Here is a 19,721-nt window from a genome sequence, read left to right on the forward strand (position 1 = left end):
TTGAACTCCTGCTCATTCTCGCAGACAGAGCTGTGGCCTCACTGCTTTCCAGAGGCTTGCTCTGATTGCTGACTCCTCCCACCCCCAGCGGTCTGGGCCAGGGACCCTTCCCTGCATCCGCCCCACCACAATCCTCCCCATCAGTGCTGTGATGCTCTGAGGGGACGGACGCTGGGTGTGATGCACCTTTACGCTCATGCTCTCTGGAAGGACAGATACCACAGAGCAGCTGCTTGGGAAACATCAGTTTAGGTGCCAAAGCCAACAATTCCTTACTCATTAAGGGCTTTCTGACCTTAGAGTCCTCAGCCTGCGGTTTGATTTGGCTGGGTCACCCCGGATAAACCATCTAACCTCTCTGATGTTGGAGGGTCTTGAGGACAGACAAGGGAACACACATAACAGATCTCCTCTTCTTGCCCACCTGCTGGACAGCAAATATCCCCAAAGACACTTGGAATTTAAATGGCTGAGCAGAGCAAACCCAAAGAGGGGCCAGGCCCAGCGGCCCCCAGTGCCGTGCACGGAGGAGCCCTGCACAGAACCTCAAACACAGGCAAAAATAGCACCCATTGAGGCAACCTGCATTGCAGAAGCCACAGGAAGAAGCCGCAGGCCGAGCGGATGTCACCCGCTCCGAGGCCTCACGGAGGCTGGGGTGTGTGGAGCTGTTGCAGCCCTCACGCCTGCCCTTACCGGCTCCTCTGACCACAGCCGTCAGATAAGGCTGTGGAAAAAAAGGCTGGCTTCCTCTCTCTGGGGAGGAGTAATCTCCGTGCCATCTGTGGGGTACACTCCATCCTCTGTCGCTTCTCTGCTTTCTCTCCACCCCGCCCCCCACCCCCTTGCTCGCCCTGCCCGCCCTACTGGTCTCCACCCGCACAGCCTGACCTTCGGGCCTTTGCACGGGCTATTTCTCCATCCATCCCCCATGCTTGCCTGGCTTAGTCGCTTCCCTCTTTCCAGTTTGCCCAACCGCCCCTTTCTCGGTGAGGCCTGCCTTGACTACCCTGTTTAATTTCGCATACACTCCACCCTGGTATTCCCGATTCATCTCACCTGCTCACCTTTTTCTCCTTTCCGTAATTCTTACAACATTCTCACATACTGTGTAGGTGGCTTACTTACCAGGCTGAATGTTTGTTTTCTGTCTTCAAAGCAAGAGGCAGGCTCCAAGGATCTTGGGTCCCAGACTAGTGCCTGGTGCCCCCGAGGAGGTAATAAATAGTCTTTCAGGAAATTAATGTATGAGTGAGGGGATAAGAACTAGTCCAGCAATCAGAAGAGGGTCAGGCTGGATGTGTTTGGATTCTTGTTTTATGTGCACATTCACTCACTCACACACTCACACGTGTGCTCACACAGATGCCCTCAGCCATTTTTTGAGCCTCTCCATGTTCAAGACAGGGTTGGCCTGGGGTAGGTGCTCATTAAATGCTCATAGGAAGCAGGTGGGGACTGACAGCAGGGCCAGTGGGAAGGAGGCCTTTTGCTTTAGGGAATGGACCTTGGCACGTCTAGGAGTGATTCAGCTGGCAGGAGAGGAGAGGTCCAGTGGGAGATGATTGAGGCATGGGGCTGGAGAAGGTGGCAGAAATCAGGTCAAGCGGGACCACAGAACCCAGGGAAAGAGGTGGGAGGCTTTGAAGGATTTTAACCAGGGGAATGATTTATGGATGATTTAGACTGGGTTCTCCTGGTTTGTGATTGGGTAGGAAAATCCAATCTTTGTTCTGAGTCAGCTATATGCCAGACACCCTTGGCTGTGCTTTTTATGAGGTTTCTCATGAACCCATAGTGTAGATGAGAAAATTGAGACTCAAGGGAAGGAGCCTCACAGAGTCCATCCTCTCCCTATGACAGCCTGAGTCATCTTTTATAATGTAAATCAGAGCATGCTGCTCCTTTTCAAGTACTCTCCAAGGGCTTCCCATTTGGGATAAAATCCAAATCCCTACTATGGCCCCAGGGATTTCACCTGCTTCGGCCTCTACTGACCACTCTAATCTCAACCTTGTTCCTCCTCTGTGCTCCAGCCACATTATTCCTCCCCCGTGTGACATTGACAGCTTTCTGCTCGCTCACCCCATCGACTTTGCACTTGATAATCCCCTCTGCCCACAGAGCTTCTTGTGTGGCGGCCTCCTCCTCCTCCTGTAAGGCTCCCCCAGTTTAACCCTAGAGAGAGAGATCTTTTCAAGTCTTTCCATTTTCTATCTCTGTAGTTCACCTGTTTGCTTCAGGGCATCTATCGTGATTGTAAGACATGTTTGTGTGTTTGTTGCCTGCCTCCCCCCGTGGGCTCTGAGGTCTGTAGGGGCGAGGACTGTGTCTGTGGAGGACGCAGGGAGCTCTGGACCTGTGTGGCCTGGATAGCTGCATGCCTCTGGACCTGTGTGAGGAGACAAACACTCCCTCCACCCCTGCCCCAAGGAGGTGCTCCTTGATTCCCGCTGCACCTGATCTTGACCCCACTCCCAGTGCTGCCCACATTCCCCATAATGCTATAGGCTCTGCCTGGCCTTTCAACTGCCTGGAGAATCCATGAATACATGTGGAAAGATGTCAGCTCTGGGCTCAACTCTCAGCTCAGCCACCTAAAGAGCTTTGAGACCTTGAGCAGTTTCCTTTACCTTTCTGAGCCTCGCTTTGCTCATCTGTAAAATGGGCACACCGAGGGACAGTCTGTCAACAAGGGCCTAACACCTGTGTGCCCCGTGCTTGATTCAACTCTAAACTCCCTTATCTGAAATCCAAAAAGCTCCGCCACCAAACGTTGATTTGTAAATATGCCGCAAACTCATTTGGTCCCAGAACCTGGTCTGAACGGACCACAAATATCTCCGTAATTTTTACTTAACCCACTTATGTGTATATTTATAGAATTCCCTGTGGGATTATGAATGTGTTTTACTGCACCTGTCGCTCCAGACCCCTACTGAAGGTACTGTGTGATGTGTGGGATTATCACTTCCTCTTCAGAATCCAAACGAATTCCGAATTCTGAAATCCTGTGAGTTCTGGCTCTGGGGCTTGAACCTGTGTATGAGAGCTGGCAGACCTTCTTGGGGCATGGGAGGGTTTGGGGGGCCTCTGAAAGCTGTCACTGTGCCAGAAACCTCTTGTTTCCTCTTGGTTTCTTGGTAGCCAGTGTCTTTTTAGTTGTTTGGGGTTAAGTGGGGTTTTGTTTGCTCGGGGGCAGAGGTTATAGCTTGAGCAGGGTGAACTCAGGTGCTCAAGCATTTCTGCTTTGAATTGAAAAGGGGAAATTTTTTCTTATGAATCATCAGAAAAAGAAATCAAGAGGAAGTGTGTGACCAAGGAGAGGAAATTAGGGTTTGCGAACTGCGTGAGTCACCCCCTTTCTGACTCCTGGGTGATCCCTTGCTCTTGGCAGTTTTCATTCATCTCCGAGACTCTCGGTTCCGTAGTTTGGGAAGCACGCTGGGAACTGCCGTGGTTTTCTTCTGGCTCCAGCCCCGCTTCCCTTTCTAGCCATCAACATAAATGTCTCTTTTTGAATCTCTGCCACACCAGTTTACTTAGTATCGCTCCATCAAATGTTTCTTCTGTGTCCAGGCTCTGCGCAGAGTCCCGCTTCCTGGTCCCCACCCTGCCGATCGTCATAGCAGCTTCTGCCTGGCTTCCTGGACAAGCCTCAGTCTTACCTTTTCCAGTCCCTTCTCTGTCCTGAGGCCAGAGGCCGGCTTTCTAAAATGCAGCTCCCACAGAGGGCTTCAGCTGCCGAGTCTAGCCCTGGAAGCCCCATCAGGAGGAGGTCCTGTTTGTCTGGCATTTCAGCTCTCCCTGCCTCCCTGCTCGGTGAATGGGCCTCCTCTCCAGCCCCCCCCAGCCTTGCTGGGGGCTGTTCCCTTCCATCCGGTGCCTTCTCTCATCACCTGGCTAAGTATGCTCTTCCTGCCGGGAGAAGCCGTCTCTCTGTGCAGTCTTTTTTTTTTTTATATTTTATTTATTTATTGGACAGACAGCAATCACAAGTAGGCAGAGAGGCAGGCAGAGAGAAAGAGGGGTAAGCAGGCTCCCCGCTGAGCAGAGAGCCCGATGCAGGGCTCGATCCCAGGACCCTAGGATCATGACTTGAGCCGAAGGCAGAGGCTTAACCTACTGAGCCACCCGGGTGCCGCTCTGTGCAGTCTTTTTACACAGCCGTCTATGCTCCCATGAACTCTGGCTCCCAGTATGCCTATCATCTGGATTACAGTTCCTACCCTTGCCCGCCTCAGTATACCACAAGCTCAGGAGGACAAAGACTGTGTCCCACCCACTGCTGGTACCATCTCCAGCTCAGAACAGAAGACCGTTTTAAGCAAGACTAGGTGTACTGGAGACAAAGGGGCACCCCCTCAAAGTGGTGAGGGGGTGACTCCTGAGGCAGGAGACAGGGGTCTTGAATTTTCCACTACCCTGCTCCCGGCTGGCTGGCTGCCTTGGGAGTGGCTGCCATATTGCTTTCCAGTAGGCTGGAAACTGTTTTCCTTGTCAGCACTGGCGTAAAATATCCCTTTCATTACAGTAGGTGTGTTTCACGTACATTTCTCCCCCGTCATCGAATCAAGTGTACATTTTCCCTGTATATTTGTTTCTTGGTAGATTGCCTCTTGCCTGACTTTCCTGTTTGTGTCCTGTGTCCTTTTGTCTATTGGCATCTTGCTGTCTCTTTAATTTGACTGAAATGTTTCTACATCGTATATATTAACTGTCTCATAGTCGGTGCTGATATTTTCTTAGTCTGATGTCCTTTTCATTTTGGTTTTATTATGCTTCCTTCTACAGAAGATATTAATGCATATATATTTGAATCTGTCAATCTCCCTTCCTCTGTGATTGCTTCAAGGGCTGAGGAAGTTATCCTGCTGCCATAGATCTGATAAACATTCTGTTCTGTTTTCTGCTATTTCCCTATAACATGACTTTTTATATTTAACTCTTTAATCTGTTTAGAGTACGTTTTGGTCTGTGGCTTGCACTGGGAATCTAGGTAAGTGTTCCTGAAGAGGAACAGGATAACCCCGTCATCCCCATTCTGTTTTTGTCTTTTTTAAAAAAATAATTGGTCTTTGTCTCTTTGTTTCCAAAAGGAGAGACAAAATAGAATAGTTGTTATGAGGGTGAGACTTGGCCCAGTGAAGATTCTGGCTTTGCCACTTTCTGGCTGTGTGACCTGTGAGCAGTTGCTGAAATTGTACCATGCATTTTCTCCTCCGTAAAGTGGGTTGATATCTCCCTCAGAGGCTCGAGTGAATACTGTATGGAAAGCATGTCCCACGTACCCGGCATATCATTATGTGCCCTCCTTCACCATACGTGTTCATACAGAGCTGGGTCTAATTCTGCGCTTTCTTTTCCATTGCACTGATTTTAAGTTCTTCTCTAACATCACTGTCACACTCCTCTGGCTGTTGGCCACACAGAAAGTTTTAGTTTCTGGCGAAACTAGGCACCCGCCATTACTCTTCTTTTAGAAATATTGCTGTAACCCCCCCCTTTTTTTTTAGTGCATGTTGATTCTTCCCACCCACTCTGCACTGCAGCCCCCCTCAATGGTTTATAGACACCCCACCCCACTCGTGCACACACACCCCGGTTTTTTTACCCTCTGCTCACTCTGCTCCCTCTACCTAACACATGTGCATCAACTGCTCTCACCTGGCTTGTCTCCCCTTAGTGCCTTGTTCACCCTCGGTGTCATCAAGTGCTGGTGCCCATATTCCCTCTGGACCCCAGGCTTCCCTGGAGATCATTCGTGTCTAGTTCTCAGAGCCTGGCACATGGCTGGGTACAGCGCAGGTACCCAGGTCAGAGATTGGGGAAGGGGGGGCTGGTCCCCATGACCTTCAGCTTTGATGGCACGTGGGCTAACTCTGGCTTCTTTTGGACACCCAGGCTCAGGGGACCTAGCAGTGTGGTGGTCGTGACCCTCAGCATGCTGTTGCTGATCCCTGTGGGTCACCTCACAGCCTGGGCCTCAGTTTCCGCCGTGGGATAATGAGAAGGTCTCTGAGGCTCCCGGTTTCTCTTACCCTGGGTGGCTCTGAAGTGAAGATGTGGTGGAAGAACTCACTGGCCTGTGCTGAGCCTCAGAGCACAGGCTGTTTTCTCTCTCTCTGTTTTCTGGGGGAAAAGGTCTGTTAGGACCAAGGTTCTCCCATTGGTCTCCCAGCCCCTGTGCGCAGGGTCCTTAGGGGAAGCCCAGACTTGGGGAATAGAGGTTCGATTATCAAGAACAGAGGGCTGGAGGGCAGGAGTCCACCTCATGCAATGAGGTGGCACACAGCCCGCAGGTTCCATTCCCGTTTCCGGGGCGGGGGCAGTCCAAGGATCCCCCGGGCGAGTTCCTTGCCTTGGCCACACGGCCCCACCGGGCATGAGCGAGCCCAGGTCTGCGGGCTTCCAGAGCCTCCGTGAGCCAGTGTTCCCCCAGCTCCCAAGTCCAAAGGCTGGTTTTAAGGCAGCACTTAACAATACAGCAGCAGTGTTTACATATATTATTTCCTGTGTTATCTGGCACTGACAGAAGGAAGTGAACTTGGTACTTTGTCTGTGTTAGGTTTTGGGGTTAGACGCCTAAATGCCAAGTTCATGTGACCTAGAAAACCTTTCTAGGTCAAATTGCTATTTCAAAAGATTTTTTTTTCTTTTCTCCCTCCCCCCCCTTTTTTTTAACCGACCCACGAATGAACGCTGTCATTGACATATTTCCCTTCCAACAATGCAAGCCCTTTGTGGCATGATTGAAGGCTTGTTTTGTAGCGCTGGGAGAAAATATCTCCCAAATCATCTGCTGCTCATTGTCTCTGGCACTTGCTCACCCCACCCCCCACCCTGTGCCACAATCCCACCCGACGCTCGCTCATGTGGCCCTGGGTTAATTGTCTTTGGCAAGGATCGGTTTTGGGACGTTTATCCAACTGCAGAGGATAGATAATTGTCAAGCATGAATACTCGCCGTCCCAGCAACCTGAGGCTCTAGACCACTGACCGCAGCCCAGTTTCTGGGGAGGCGGCTGGGATTGGACAGCTCCGAAGCTCTGCAGGGTAGAGGGTCAGACCGCAGACATGGGGGAGTTGTTAGAACCTCGACCCTGCTGATGGGCTTCTGGGTTTGAGTCCTGACTCTACCCCCTACCAGCTGGGTGGCCTTGGGCAAGACTCTTCACCTCAGTTTCCTCATCTGTAAAATGGGAGCCTGAGTAGTAGTAACTTACCTCAGGGTTATTGAGAAGATTCTATGAGCGAAAATTTACAGATCAGCTAAAGGAGAGCCTGGGTTATGCAAGCACGGTGTAAATGTTGCACCAATTAGTTGAAATGAAAAAATGATCATAGCGGTAGTGGATGCTCTCCTGTCACCCGGATCCCTCCTCATCTGAGATGCTCATCCTGCCAGCTGGTCAGAGTGTTGGCTGCTGTTGTCTGGCAGCTGAGCCTCCCTGGGTCTTGCCTTTGGTGGAAGGAGGGGGCCTTTCCCAAGGTTAGCCCCTTCCCCCAGGGCAGCCTGGGTCCCGTGGCTGGGAATGCAGTGGCTCCTTGCCTTAGTCTGGGACATGGCTCCAGAGCTGTCCTGTGGACAGGCTGCCATCTCCGGTGTGACTGCATCACGGCTCCCCTTGTCCCTCTGCCCCTCCTGCCTTCCGCCTTTCCTGGAGTGCCCACCTCCGCCCCCCACCCAGTGAACTTCCCACCTTCACTCTCAGAGCCTGTTCCCAGGACCTTGCCCTAAAATCACAGGGAGCCACCACATGCTGACTAGATCTTGACATCCATTTTAAAACACATCTATCTCACTTGCTTGCATTTCCAGAACCTCTTTGAGGAGCAGCCTTGAGGGTTCTGCACCATCCCCGTCCCCTCCTCTCTGGGTGTGCACCATTTGTGCACCATGGACATGCTCGGCAAACTCCCCCTGCTCTGTAGGGTCGTGGCAGAACATTTGAAGTGGGGGTTGGTGATTTCAGGACCCTCCTCTGGTGGGAAGAGGAAGGTCTAATTCTGGAACAAACAGCAAAACTTCAAACTGACCAAACGGGGGTGCCTGGGTGACTCAGTCAGTTAAGCATCCAATTCTTGGTTTTGGCTCAGGACGTGATCTCATGGGTCATGGGATCGAGCCCTGCACCAGGCTCTGCACTCAGCACGGAGTCTGCTTGAGTTTCTCTCTCCCTCTCCGTCTGCTCCTCCCCCTGCTCACACTCCCTCTCTCTCTAAAAATAAATAAATAATCTTAAAAAACAAAAACAAAAACAAAAACAAAAAACCCAACCCTGACCAAGCGGCTAAAGGACTCAAGAGAGCCTCATCCATTCAACCCCTTCATGTATAAAAAGGAAGGTGAGGCCCGGAGAGAGGAAGGTCTTGTTGAAGGCCACAGAGCGAACAGGTACTTCTGCTTTTCCCCCCAGAGGAAAGAGCGCTTTGGGGAAACAGCAGGACACGGTGATCTGAGGAGTCAGACAATAAATGCTTTTGGGGTGCCCCCCAAGCAGAGGGGCAGCTCTCATCAGGGGCTTCCTGGAGGGGGCAGCATGGAAAAAAAGAGATGAGAAGGGAGGTACAGGAGGGGAGTCTGAGTGAGGGACAGTAGGCCACCACGAGAGTTGGGTTGGCAGAGGGCAGGTTCTCAAGTTCTTTCCAAGACTTTTCCCTAGTGGCAAGGATAGGGCCTGAAGAGAAGGTCCTGGGCAGAACCAGACAGGAGCCTTGTCTTTCCTGACCCACGCCGGCCCCTCCCTGCCGAACCAGGTCTCTGCTCAGGACTAAATGAGTGAACAGATGAGGGGAGGGAAGATTGTGCTGGAGAAGGACTGCTTCACTGCCGTGGTTGTGGTGGGGGCGGTGGGAACAGGAACAAGCCGCAGGCTTTGAAGACACCAGCTCCTGGTGGGGGAGGACTTATGGCTCAGAGCTGGGAATGTAGGTCTCTATCCTCCCTCCTCCCACCCCAGAGAGGCCCATTGGCGCCAGCTGAGATGAGACTGTGGCTATACTAGGGATGCAGGTGGGACCAGCGGAGAACACACATGCTGGCATCCCCTGCGGCAGAAGCGCGGTGGACGGCCGGCAAAGCCTGCGCCAGATCTGATGGGGTCCTCGCCCTGCTCCTGGACAGTCTCACTGGACCACACCCTGACCCACTTCCCGGCCTGCTCCCTCCAGCCGCAGGCTGCGTCTGCAGCCCCCTTGGAAACATTCCCCCTCACAGCGGCCAAATGAAAATGTTTGTTGAAAACAACATGTGCATAATTAAAGCTTAATGAGCGCTTGTCTGTTTGGAATGTGCAATTAGATTTATAATCGGGGATGGGAGCGAGCTCCAAATGGCTTTAAATGGAGCTGAGAGAGAGGATAATTTTTGCCATAAATCTGCGGTAGTGTTGGAGGGTACGTAAGCTGCTACCGGCCTGCCAGGCCGCCATGCTCTGCCCACTGGGCTGCGCTGCCCGTCAGCTCCTCTTGGCAGCTGCCGCTGGCTAATGGCCTTTGTGGGACTCACCAGGGGTGTTTGAGGTGGTTCTGCTCTGGGTTGGAGCGGGAGCTCGCCCAAGCTCTGTGATCAGAGCTCACTACGGGGAGATGAGGGTTGGGGCCAGGTGTAGCAACCCTGTTGCGTGGGGGTCCCTGGTGGACAAGGGGTCTGCATGATCCCTGTGTCCCCTCTGGGCTGGGAAGTGGCTCCACATTTTGCTCTCTGCTGCATCCCAGTACCTAGAACTCAAGTGAGTGCTGTGTCTCTGCACCAACCTCTCTCCTTGAACAAATCACTCCCCCTCTGTGCTCCTTGGTTTCCCCATATCCATCACAGAGAATTCTTCTTTTCCCCAGGGACCGCATCTCAACCACTGCTCTCCTGTAGAAATAGAATGCAGACCACATATGTAACTTTAAATTCTCTAGCAGCCACGTTAAAAAAAGTAAAAAGAAGAAACAGGTGAAATTAATTTCTAATAACATACTTCAGTTAAATTCATGTATCCAAAATGTTACCACTTAAGCATGTAACCATTATAAATTTCACAGTTTTTTTTTAAAAAAAGATTTATTTATTTATTTAATTGACAGATCACAAGTAGGCAGAGGCAGGCAGAGAGAGGGGGGAAGCAGGCTCCCTGCTGAGCAGAGAGCCCGATGCGGGACTTGATCCCACGACCCTGGGATCGTGACCTGAGCCGAAGGTAGTGGCTTAACCCACCGAGCCACCCAGGCGCCCCTAAATTTCACATTCTTTTGTTGTTGTTCTGAGTCTTTGAGCCCTGGTGAGTACACCTTAATTTGGACTAGCTGCGTTGTAGGTGCTTGGGGGCCACATGTGGCTGAGGGTCACCCTCCTGGAGAGCAGGAAGGAGGATGGTTGGAGCCAGTTGAGAAGGTTCTGCTTCCCCATCTGTAAAATGGGGACAATGACTCCTATCTCCCAGAGGAGGCAGGTGCCTGGTAGCTCTCCACCACAGGAGCTGTAGAGATCGCTGTCTTTTCATACTCCCTCTCAATGTATTTTATGACTTAAACAGGCAGCACCATCCACACCAACTCTTGTTGGTAGCGGGGAGGAGGGTCCTACAGTAGCGACAGGGCTCGGCTTGCTCGAGAGGCCTGCTCCCGGCCCCCCTGGCAGGCATTTCTCCCCCTTACTGGCCGATGAGGCCCCAGGCACAGAGCTGTCAGGTCACCTGCTCTGGTTTACAAAGCTTGGAAATGGTGGGGTGGGAAGCTAGTATAAGCCTTTGGGGGACCAGCAGCCTGGACTATAGACAGCTCTGCCACATCCTGGCTGTGTGGCCTTGGAAAGATCCCTTAACCCCTCTGGGCCAGTCCTGGGGCTGGGTTTCTCAGGGGGCAGAATAAGGATGTGCATTATGCTGGTAAAACAGGTGCACCAATAAAGAGAAAAGCTTTTTTGGAGGGAAACTGATATTTGGTATTTAGGAACAAAGCATCATCGTGGGAAAAATCTCTCATTTGGACTCTTATGAAGATTTTAATTTACAGATTTTATTTCAAATTATATGTGGCAGGCATAGGCATCAGGAGTCTTTCCCATGTGTGAGACCTCAGAGGGTTGTATGAAGACCCACTCAATTTCCTCACCGATGGGAGAGGGATAGTTATAGTGACCTAGTGATCTCTTGGGGTTGTTCTGAGGATTCAATAATTGATATAAGTAATAGCTAACAATTACTGAGTGCTTTCTGTGTGCATACCAGGCGATGTTCTCAGTACTTTCTGTATGTTAACTTAGTCAATCTAAGTGATAGACCCATTTTCCAGATGAGGAAACTGAGAAAGAGTAACTTAGTTAAAACGTCACGCAACTTGAAAAGCAAGGCTGAGATTTGGACCTAGGGAGCCTGGCATCAGGGCCGGTGTTTGTAACCATCATCCTTCTCTAAGTGTGCTTGCACCCGAGGCTCTGTCCCGGGGCCCCTTCCACCTGCGCAGCACCTCTCTGCCTCTCCCCCGCCTCTCCTGGGTCCTGATGTACATCTCTCTGTGACACCTCCACATAAAACCGCACTCTCGGCAGGGCCCAGGGTGCAGCTGCCACATTCGCTGCCTCTAGCTTTTGAGCCGCATTTTGATCCACGCAGAAGGAGTGTTCTCACGGCCCGAAGTGGGGGTGGGCAGGCGCGGTGTATGCTGCTTTGATTGTTTCCTCTTTAGATCTCTGTGAGGTGCATCTCTCAGTGTCTGCCACTGGCTGCGCTGGGGGCTGTGCATCCTTGGTCTTTGATCTGTGTCTCTGTGCAAGGAGCGGAGCAGGGGCAAGCAGATTCTACAGAACAATTGTTGCTTTGGTACCAGGAGTCAAGGCCAAGTTCAGAACTGGCTGGGTGGATTTGGGCAAGCTCTCCAGCCACCCTGAGCCTTGCCTTGCTCATCTCTACAATGGGGCTGGCCCTGAAGCCTTGGCATTTCTGGGAGGGTTCCAGTGAGATGATCAGGCACAGCCCGGGGATGAGGTCTGGTACACGGTAGCTGCTTACTGGCCTGAGCTCACAGCAGCCTTGAATGCCATGTTCCCTGCTCTTTGCCTGGCCAGTTCCTGTGTGCCCTCCATCCCGGAGCTGCCATGTTGCCTTTTCAAGATGCCTCTCTTGAGAAGCCTTCCTTCCTTGTGTCCATGTCCCTGGAGTAACCTTATCCTGCCATTGCCACATTTGTCAAAGAAGAAACCATTATTTGATGTCTGAAATGCTGAATTCGCTGCTATACTTTGCAAAGCTAGTCTCTCCAAATCAAGCACCAGCTGAGATTTGTAGGATTTGGGGGGAGCACAGTGTCCCGGGGTAGAGGATTTTCAGAAGCAGGAAGTTCTAGGACTGGCTGGGTCCTAGAGATGGGCACGTGGCTACTGGAGTTAGACTATTATTGATCAATTTGATTTTCAGAGGCTTGAGTGAATGTGGAGCTGTCACTGACCAATTGGGATGGGCTTCGAACAAGTTTCATAGTTACTCGTTCCCATCTCGGGACTATGGCCAGAGAACCGCCTGTCTTTCTCCCATGTGGGGAATGGGAAGATTCTATTCTCTGAAGCTTCTGCATAGAACTGGGGTCTTCTTGAAGGCAGGGACTGTCGTAGTCATTACGTCTTGTGCTAGTACAAAGTTGGGCACATAATACGCACTGGAGATATTGTTCCGTAAACAACAGTTGCCCCCTCTGTAACCTCAGAACCCGTTTGCTTTTATGTTTCTGTGCCTTATGACAAGTTTTATTTATTATAAATTCCCAGTGGTTGTGACTGTGTTACTTGGCACATTGTAGGTCTTTACTACATGATATACAAGGACATGGATTGATTTCATTTTGCTTCTGCATATTTAAATTAGATCCTAGACCCAGTTGGAAAGTATGAGTGAATGAGGGGAAGGCACTAGAGGGGCGGGGTCAAGGTGAATGGGTTGACTTTGAACAGGATGGAGATATTTCACCTTTTCCGACAAAAGGGAAGGGCAGGACTGGTGTACTGTCAACAGGGTGGGGAGGGGAGAGATTTGAAGGGATAGCTGACAGCCTCAGTGACATAGGAAACGTAGTCCTGATGGAGAGCGTTGCCAAGCCCGATGTGGGGAGAAGAGTTTTTAACGCATAATAACAATAATAGGTTAAATTCAAGGTCACTCACAACCATTACTGGTGGAACCAATACTCTAATTCATGAATCTGTGCTATAGCCCAGGACATCACATTACATGTAGAAGTTGAATTGAACCCAGAGCCAACTTAGGATGGAAGTTTAAGGTTGGGCCCAAGAACACAGATCTACAGAAGAAACCAAGACTGCTAAGGGTACAACACAGCCAGAAAAAAAAAAAGACCAGGGAGAGTTGGATTTTAGTGGGTAGAGGAGGGGAAGAGGAGGGTGCTCCAGGCTGATGATGGGACAATATGTGTAAAGGCTGGGGCACTGGAGGTTCTTGTAACCTTGAGGGATGCCCTGGGAGCTGAGGCTCAGGGCCAGTTGTCATGGAGTGTCAAGACCAATGACGTGGTGTCACTGCAGGGTTTTGACCCAGACACTAGTGATAGCTGGGGTGGAGGATGGATTGGGGGGAGTGGGAGCTAAGCACAGAGCCTCTGTGGGTGTTTGGATTAGAGGATATAGGAGAGATGGGGTCCAAAGTCATCATGGAGGTACTGCTTCTGTCCTATGTAGAAGGTGACATCTTCTCTCAGGATGGTGGACCCCTGGAAGAAGAGCAGATCCAGGCACATGTCATAAGTTCAGTGTGGGGTGTGTGGAATTTGAGATGCTCATGGACCAGATGTCCAGGGAGAAACTATACGTTGGAATCTGGATGTAATTTGGTTGAAGATGAACATTTGAGAGTCAGTGATACGTTGTAATCCTAAGAGGCCATGACATTGTCCAGGGGAAGTATGAGTAGAGTGAGAAGGAAATACCAGATATAAGTTAACCATCCACTTAATCCATCCCACTCACCCATGCAACCCACCCCATCAACCCAGGCATCCCACGAGGGGTTTTCATTCTCACTCTTCATTCTTCTTTCTCACTCAACCATTCCATCCATCCATCCATCGCACCCACCCACCCACCCACCCATCCCACCTTCTAAATCTGCTATCCAATCACTGAGTCATCTGTTGATCTACCTACTGGTCCATCTATCACCTTCATTCCTCCAAACCACTTATCTTCCCCTCCCACCTATTTATCATCCATCCATCCATCCATCCATCCATCCCACCCATATACCTACCCACCATATATCCACTCATTTTACCCATTACAACTATGTCCTTCTCTATTGACTATGTCAACCACCAGCCACATGTGACTTTTGAGCACTTGAAATATGGCTAATTCAAAACTGAGATATGCTGTAATGTAAAATGCACATCAGATTTCAAAGACAGTATTAAAAAAAAAGACTTCAAACCATCTCATTCACAGTTTTTCTGTTGATACATGTTGTAATCATAATATGCTAAAAATATTGGGTTAAATAAAATATGTAATTAAAATTAATTTTACCTATTTCTATTTGGTTTTTTAACTGTGGCCACAGGAATTTAAAATGACATATGCAGCTTGCATTTGTAACTTGGATTATATCTCCATTAGACTGTGCTGATGTATACATCTGTCACCCATCCATCCATTCATTCACCCCTCTATCTCATCCTTCACTGCCTCCCTCCTCCCATCCATTCGTCCATCCAGCTATCTCATTTGTCCATCCCACAGATACCTAATTTACACTTATTATGAATCAGTGTCTTTCAGGATTATAAGAATGAAGAAACTGAGGCACAGAGCAGCTAATGCACTTGCTCACGGTGGTGCCGATGGAGCTGGCATTGTCTGATTCTAAGATTAGGGCTCTCCCTTTTCACCTTAGCTATTTGCTAAGTTTCCTTAAAGTTAAAATGGGATCTAGGTTGGGAGAGCTGTTGGAGTAGGGGCCCAGGAGCCCCTCTTGCTAAGGAGACCACATGGTTTGGGGGAGAGACAGACCCTTCAGAAGCCTCTGTGAGCAGGGTTCCTGGTGGCCGTCATGAAAGGGTTATCCCCACACATTCGATATTTGCAAAAATGTGGGTTCTTTCAGATTCCCAAACTCATTTCCATGACAAAACTCTTGGGAAGAGAAGATGAAGGTCTGGCTTTTGCAGAACAATCTTCCAGCTGTAATGAGGACTGAAGATGGCGATGGGAAAAGGAATTATAATTAGAATATGAAATGGGGAAAATTAATCTATTCCAGTCAGTGGTAAGAGGATGTTCTCCTGGCATTTCAGGGAAATTCTTAGGCCATTTTCCCCCTGCATTTTAAACCCACCCCCAATTTTAAAAGATACAGAAGGTTGCGTGGCGTGAAAAAATACATTTTTGGCCGAGGGACTGATAAATTGTGAGATATGCATGAAATTTAAGCTCCTGTGTGTGTCGGTACATGCCCACGCCATCCACGTTTGTGGGTACACTCAGGCGAGTTCTGTTTACGTCGCTGCAGATGAACCGTCCTCCCTTCCTTCCCCGGTGTGCACGCTGTGGGCGTCGTGTACCCGTCACATAAAGGGTCTATGACACGTGCACATTCAGGCTTGTGCTATGGACACCTATGTGTTGGCTTGTGTTGCCTATGGGTGTGGTATGTGTGTGAGTAAGTGTCGTCACAGTCCCCCACCGGTTTGTGATGTGTGTGTAGTCACCAGGCTTGGGCACACTGCATTTGACATAGACATTTGTGTCCACACACACACACCCCGCCCCCAGCATTCACTGTGCGGTGGGTACAGATGTGGGCATTGGTGATCTTGGTTGTGCACGTGGAGGAGGAGGGGGCCCTGCTTTGTGATTTCTCCCCTTGGCTTACAAGTTCTTTCCCCCAGAAAACAACCTTCCCAAAAGGGCTGAGGAGGTAGGCTCCAGGCCTTAGGACCCTGGGGGCCAAGCCAGGGGAAGCCTGGGACTCTCGGGGTCACCCTCTCTCCTTCCTTCCCCTGCAAGGACTCTGATTATGGTGGAACCCTGAGCCGAGGAGGTCAAGAACAGACTCCCTCCACCTCCCGCCACCACCACCACCACCACCATCTCGGGTTCATGGCTGCCCAGCAGCCAGGTCCCAAACCCAGTGCGCTCCCAGGGCACCATGCAAGACAATTGGGGTAACCCATCAGAGGCTGACCCAGGCCTGGTCTTGGGAACCTCTGCCAACTGCTCAGGTCCTCCTCGAAGGAGAGAAGCAAGCTTTACTCCAGTACGTGGCAGCTTTTCTTGGTTGAATAAATGAGTGAATGAATGAACCCACTAGAGGCAGGCTCTGGGGACCTCATGTGGTCCTCTTGGCAGACCCCCTTGCGTCTCCCAGGCTATACACCTCAAAATCCAGGGTCTTCTTTTCTCGTATCCTCAGAGCCATCCCCCATGACTCACCGCGGATAATGCCTCCCTCCCTATGTGCCAGCCCCAGGCTAATGGTTGCTTCTATAGTGGGGTGCAGCAAAGCCTTGTTCCCCACTCTTAAGGGGCTTCTGGCCTAGTGGGAGAGACCAGAGCAAAGAAGCAGGCAGCTGACTCTGAAACCCAGCCTGTCTCTAAGTGTGTGGTTTGGGACAGCTGTGAATCCTCTCAACCTGATTCCTTGGTTTTAAACAAGGAAAATAATACCTGCTTTGCCGGGTTGTTTTGAGGATGAAATGAGATATTTTATGGTATTTGCTCAGTGCTGGGTATATTCATTCATTCCCCATATATTTGTTGAGCGCCTGCTGTGTGCATCAGAGAGAGCAGACAGGGTCCTTCCTTCTGCGGCGGTTCCATCCTAGCCAGCATTTAATGAATGGGCTGTTACATGGGCTGTGTTTTTAGCCTGTGCCATACCGTTTGATTACTATTGCCTTATAAAATGTTTTAGACACCTGGCTAAACTAAGTCCCCCTCCATTTCTAGTCATTGTTTCTTATAGAACGTATAAATTATGTATGGCTTTTTAAAAGGTTTTACTTTTCTCCAAGTAACAAATGGCCGTGGTGACACATCAAATAGCACCCAGGAGTTTTTGTTGAAAGCTCCCCACCCTGTCCCATTCCTTGTCTCGTTTCTGATGCCAGCCTGTTACAGATGCTGGAGGGGAAGGCAGTTTGGAGATGACCAGGACACAGTTCTAGCCTCCATGCTGCTCCCACTCTGGGGCAGAAGATAGATGTGGAGACAATCTATGTTGTAAGAAGGACAGCCAGAGGAGGTGAGAGCCTGGCAGGCCTCCTGGAGGAGGTAGTTTCTGAGCAGAGCCTTGAAGCATAGCTCCAGGCACAGTGTGCTGGATGACCCCTGCATTGGGGGCCAGTGCCCAGACTCTAGGCACCGTGCGACCTTTTCTTTTGTTAATACGACAGTCACTGAAGGACTCTGCCCATCCCTGTGCTGGCAAGGCATTTGGGTATACCCATTAATCCTACCACCTTGATGGGAAGACTGGCCTAGTAAAAGATAATGTGAATAGTATCATGCTTCATTCATTCATTCATTCATTCAGCCAACAAGCAATTATTGATTATCTGCTTTGTGCCAGGCACTATTCTAGGTGTTTGGGAGGCAGAGAGCCCAAGACTCCTGACCGTCAGGAGCCTCCGTTTTGATAGGGGAAATCCTCCACAAGCACTGAACATGGTAAAATAAGTAAATGATGTGGAATGCTACAAGGTAAAAGGGTCTATGGACCAAAGAACAAGGTAGAGCAGGGCATGGAAACCCGGAGGGGTGGGGGTGGGGGCCCGCAGAGGTAGCAGGCTGGGCGCTGAGCCTCTGTGCGTGAAGAGGGCCCAGGCGTCCTGGCATCTTGTGCATAATAATGGTAGGGTGGGTTTTCACGGCCTCTGTGAAGGTGCTTGGCAATGCCTATCAGAATCTCACACGTACACACGCCTGAACCCAGCGACTTTACAGACTAACCCTACAGATAAACTCACACCCCGGCAAAATGATGAATGTACAAAAATATTCACGAGAACTGTGCTGGAATAGGGAAAGACTAGAAATAGCTCGATTGCCCATGAGCTCCGCTAGTTGAATATATCTGTTACATCCATACCGTGGAATACCAGGTACCGGGAGACACTTACGTTCTGATATAAAACACTTCCCAAGACGTGTTGCTAGGAGAAAAATGAGGTGCAAACCAGGGTGTAGAGTATGTTGTCATTTATGTGAAAGAAATGACCATAAAATGTATACATGTGGACCAGCTCTGAAAGGATGTAAAGGAAGCCAGTAGACTCAGGGGTCGTCTCTGGAGATGAGAAAGGGGTGGTGGGAGGTGGGTGGGAAGGAGAATTTTCACGCTGTTGCTTTTCATGCGTTGGAAATTTTGAACCATGTGAATATAGCCTAATAAAAAAATTACATTTTCAATTAAAATAAAATGTCCAGCTGCCATTGGGGCCCCACCCAGATCCCTTTACTAGCCTCTGCAGCCAGCTTCCATCTGTCAGGAGCTCTGGCTGCAGATGGCTCACAGCTGGCACGGTTCTCTGGGGAACTGTCCCTGGCCAAACGGGGGCCGCCCTGCTCAGAAGGTTATGCCTCCCCTTGTCCCCTAAGGGCAGCCTGCAGCCAGTGACTGACTGAACTCCATGGGGCGATTCATGCCCTATGGCTCCTCATGGGACCAGGCTGCTGCGGGTCTCCAGCTGAGATCACATCTTTGCTGAAGGACTTCCACTGCCCTGTCCTGCTTTCTTCCCTCCCTTACAGATTTTCCCGAAGAGCACTTCCCCAAAATTCACATGCATTTGAATGCTGGTCCCATGCTCTGCATTTAGGGAACCTGATCCAAGACACCTCTCTCAAGGGAAGGTAACTTACTGGAAATGAGCTAAGTGCTCTCCATGTTTTGGTACAATACCCCGTGGAGAGGGGACCACTATCATTATCCTCATTCAACAGATGAGGAGCCTCAGAAATTCAGACACCAGCTCAAGAATGCACATCATGGAAAAAATGCCAGTGAGCCCAGAGCCCACACTTCCCCCATGACACCTGCTTCCTACTGCAGGAAGATCTTCCTGCATCCAGACTTAGCAGCTTATCAGAACACAGGATTGTAGTTTCTGTGCATGGTTTTTACCACAGCCCTCACTGCCTGTGGCCAGAGGTGGCCTAAGGGGAAAATGTGTGTGTGGGGGGGAGGCCCAAGCTTCTTAGGATGGTAAAACCTGGAGGTCATGTCTGGGGCAGGACTCTGAAGATCTCAGCCTCCCTCCATCGTGTGGAATTCTAGCTCCAGTTGATAGTCTGATGTCCTTTTGGCCAAGAGAGATATTTGCATACTTCCAGGGATGGGAAGCCTCGGTATCTGACAAGGGCCATCTGCCACATCTCTGGACAGGCATTAAGGGCAGAAAGGTTTTCTTCTCTTCATTCTGTGATTAATGGTGCCAATCCAAGACCACAGGGGCCACAGAACAGGGGCTGGTCTTTCACCCTAGAGAAAATTCTGCTGAAATGGGATTTGGGCATCTTGGGCTTGAGCTTTGCTTCTCCAGGCCCCACAGACCTTTCCCCTCCTGCGTTCAGTCTCCTGACCTTCTTGGAAGTCTCCTGGGGCTTTCTGGAAAACATCTTATTCAGACCAACTTCTCTCTCTTTCTCTGTTCTAGTTTGATGGTGACAGTGCCTACGTGGGGATGAGTGACGGGAACCCAGAGCTGCTATCGACCAGCCAGGTGGGTGC

The 19,721-nt window shown here is 50.3% G+C and overlaps 1 protein-coding gene across 9 annotated transcripts in view; it reads left to right on the forward strand.

Annotated features, from left to right (window-relative positions):
• Positions 1-19,721, forward strand: part of TOX2 (TOX high mobility group box family member 2) — a 207,782-nt gene that overhangs the window by 105,253 nt on the left and 82,808 nt on the right. For all 9 annotated transcript variants that reach the window (XM_047744341.1, XM_047744340.1, XM_047744342.1 and 6 more), the window contains one exon: positions 19,648-19,713. In XM_047744341.1, the coding sequence (XP_047600297.1) occupies positions 19,675-19,713 (39 nt within the window). In that variant the 5' untranslated portion in view covers positions 19,648-19,674. The remainder of the gene's footprint in view (positions 1-19,647; positions 19,714-19,721) is intronic.

This window comes from Lutra lutra, chromosome 9, assembly GCF_902655055.1.
Source record: "Lutra lutra chromosome 9, mLutLut1.2, whole genome shotgun sequence".
NCBI classification, from domain to species: Eukaryota; Metazoa; Chordata; class Mammalia; order Carnivora; family Mustelidae; genus Lutra; species Lutra lutra.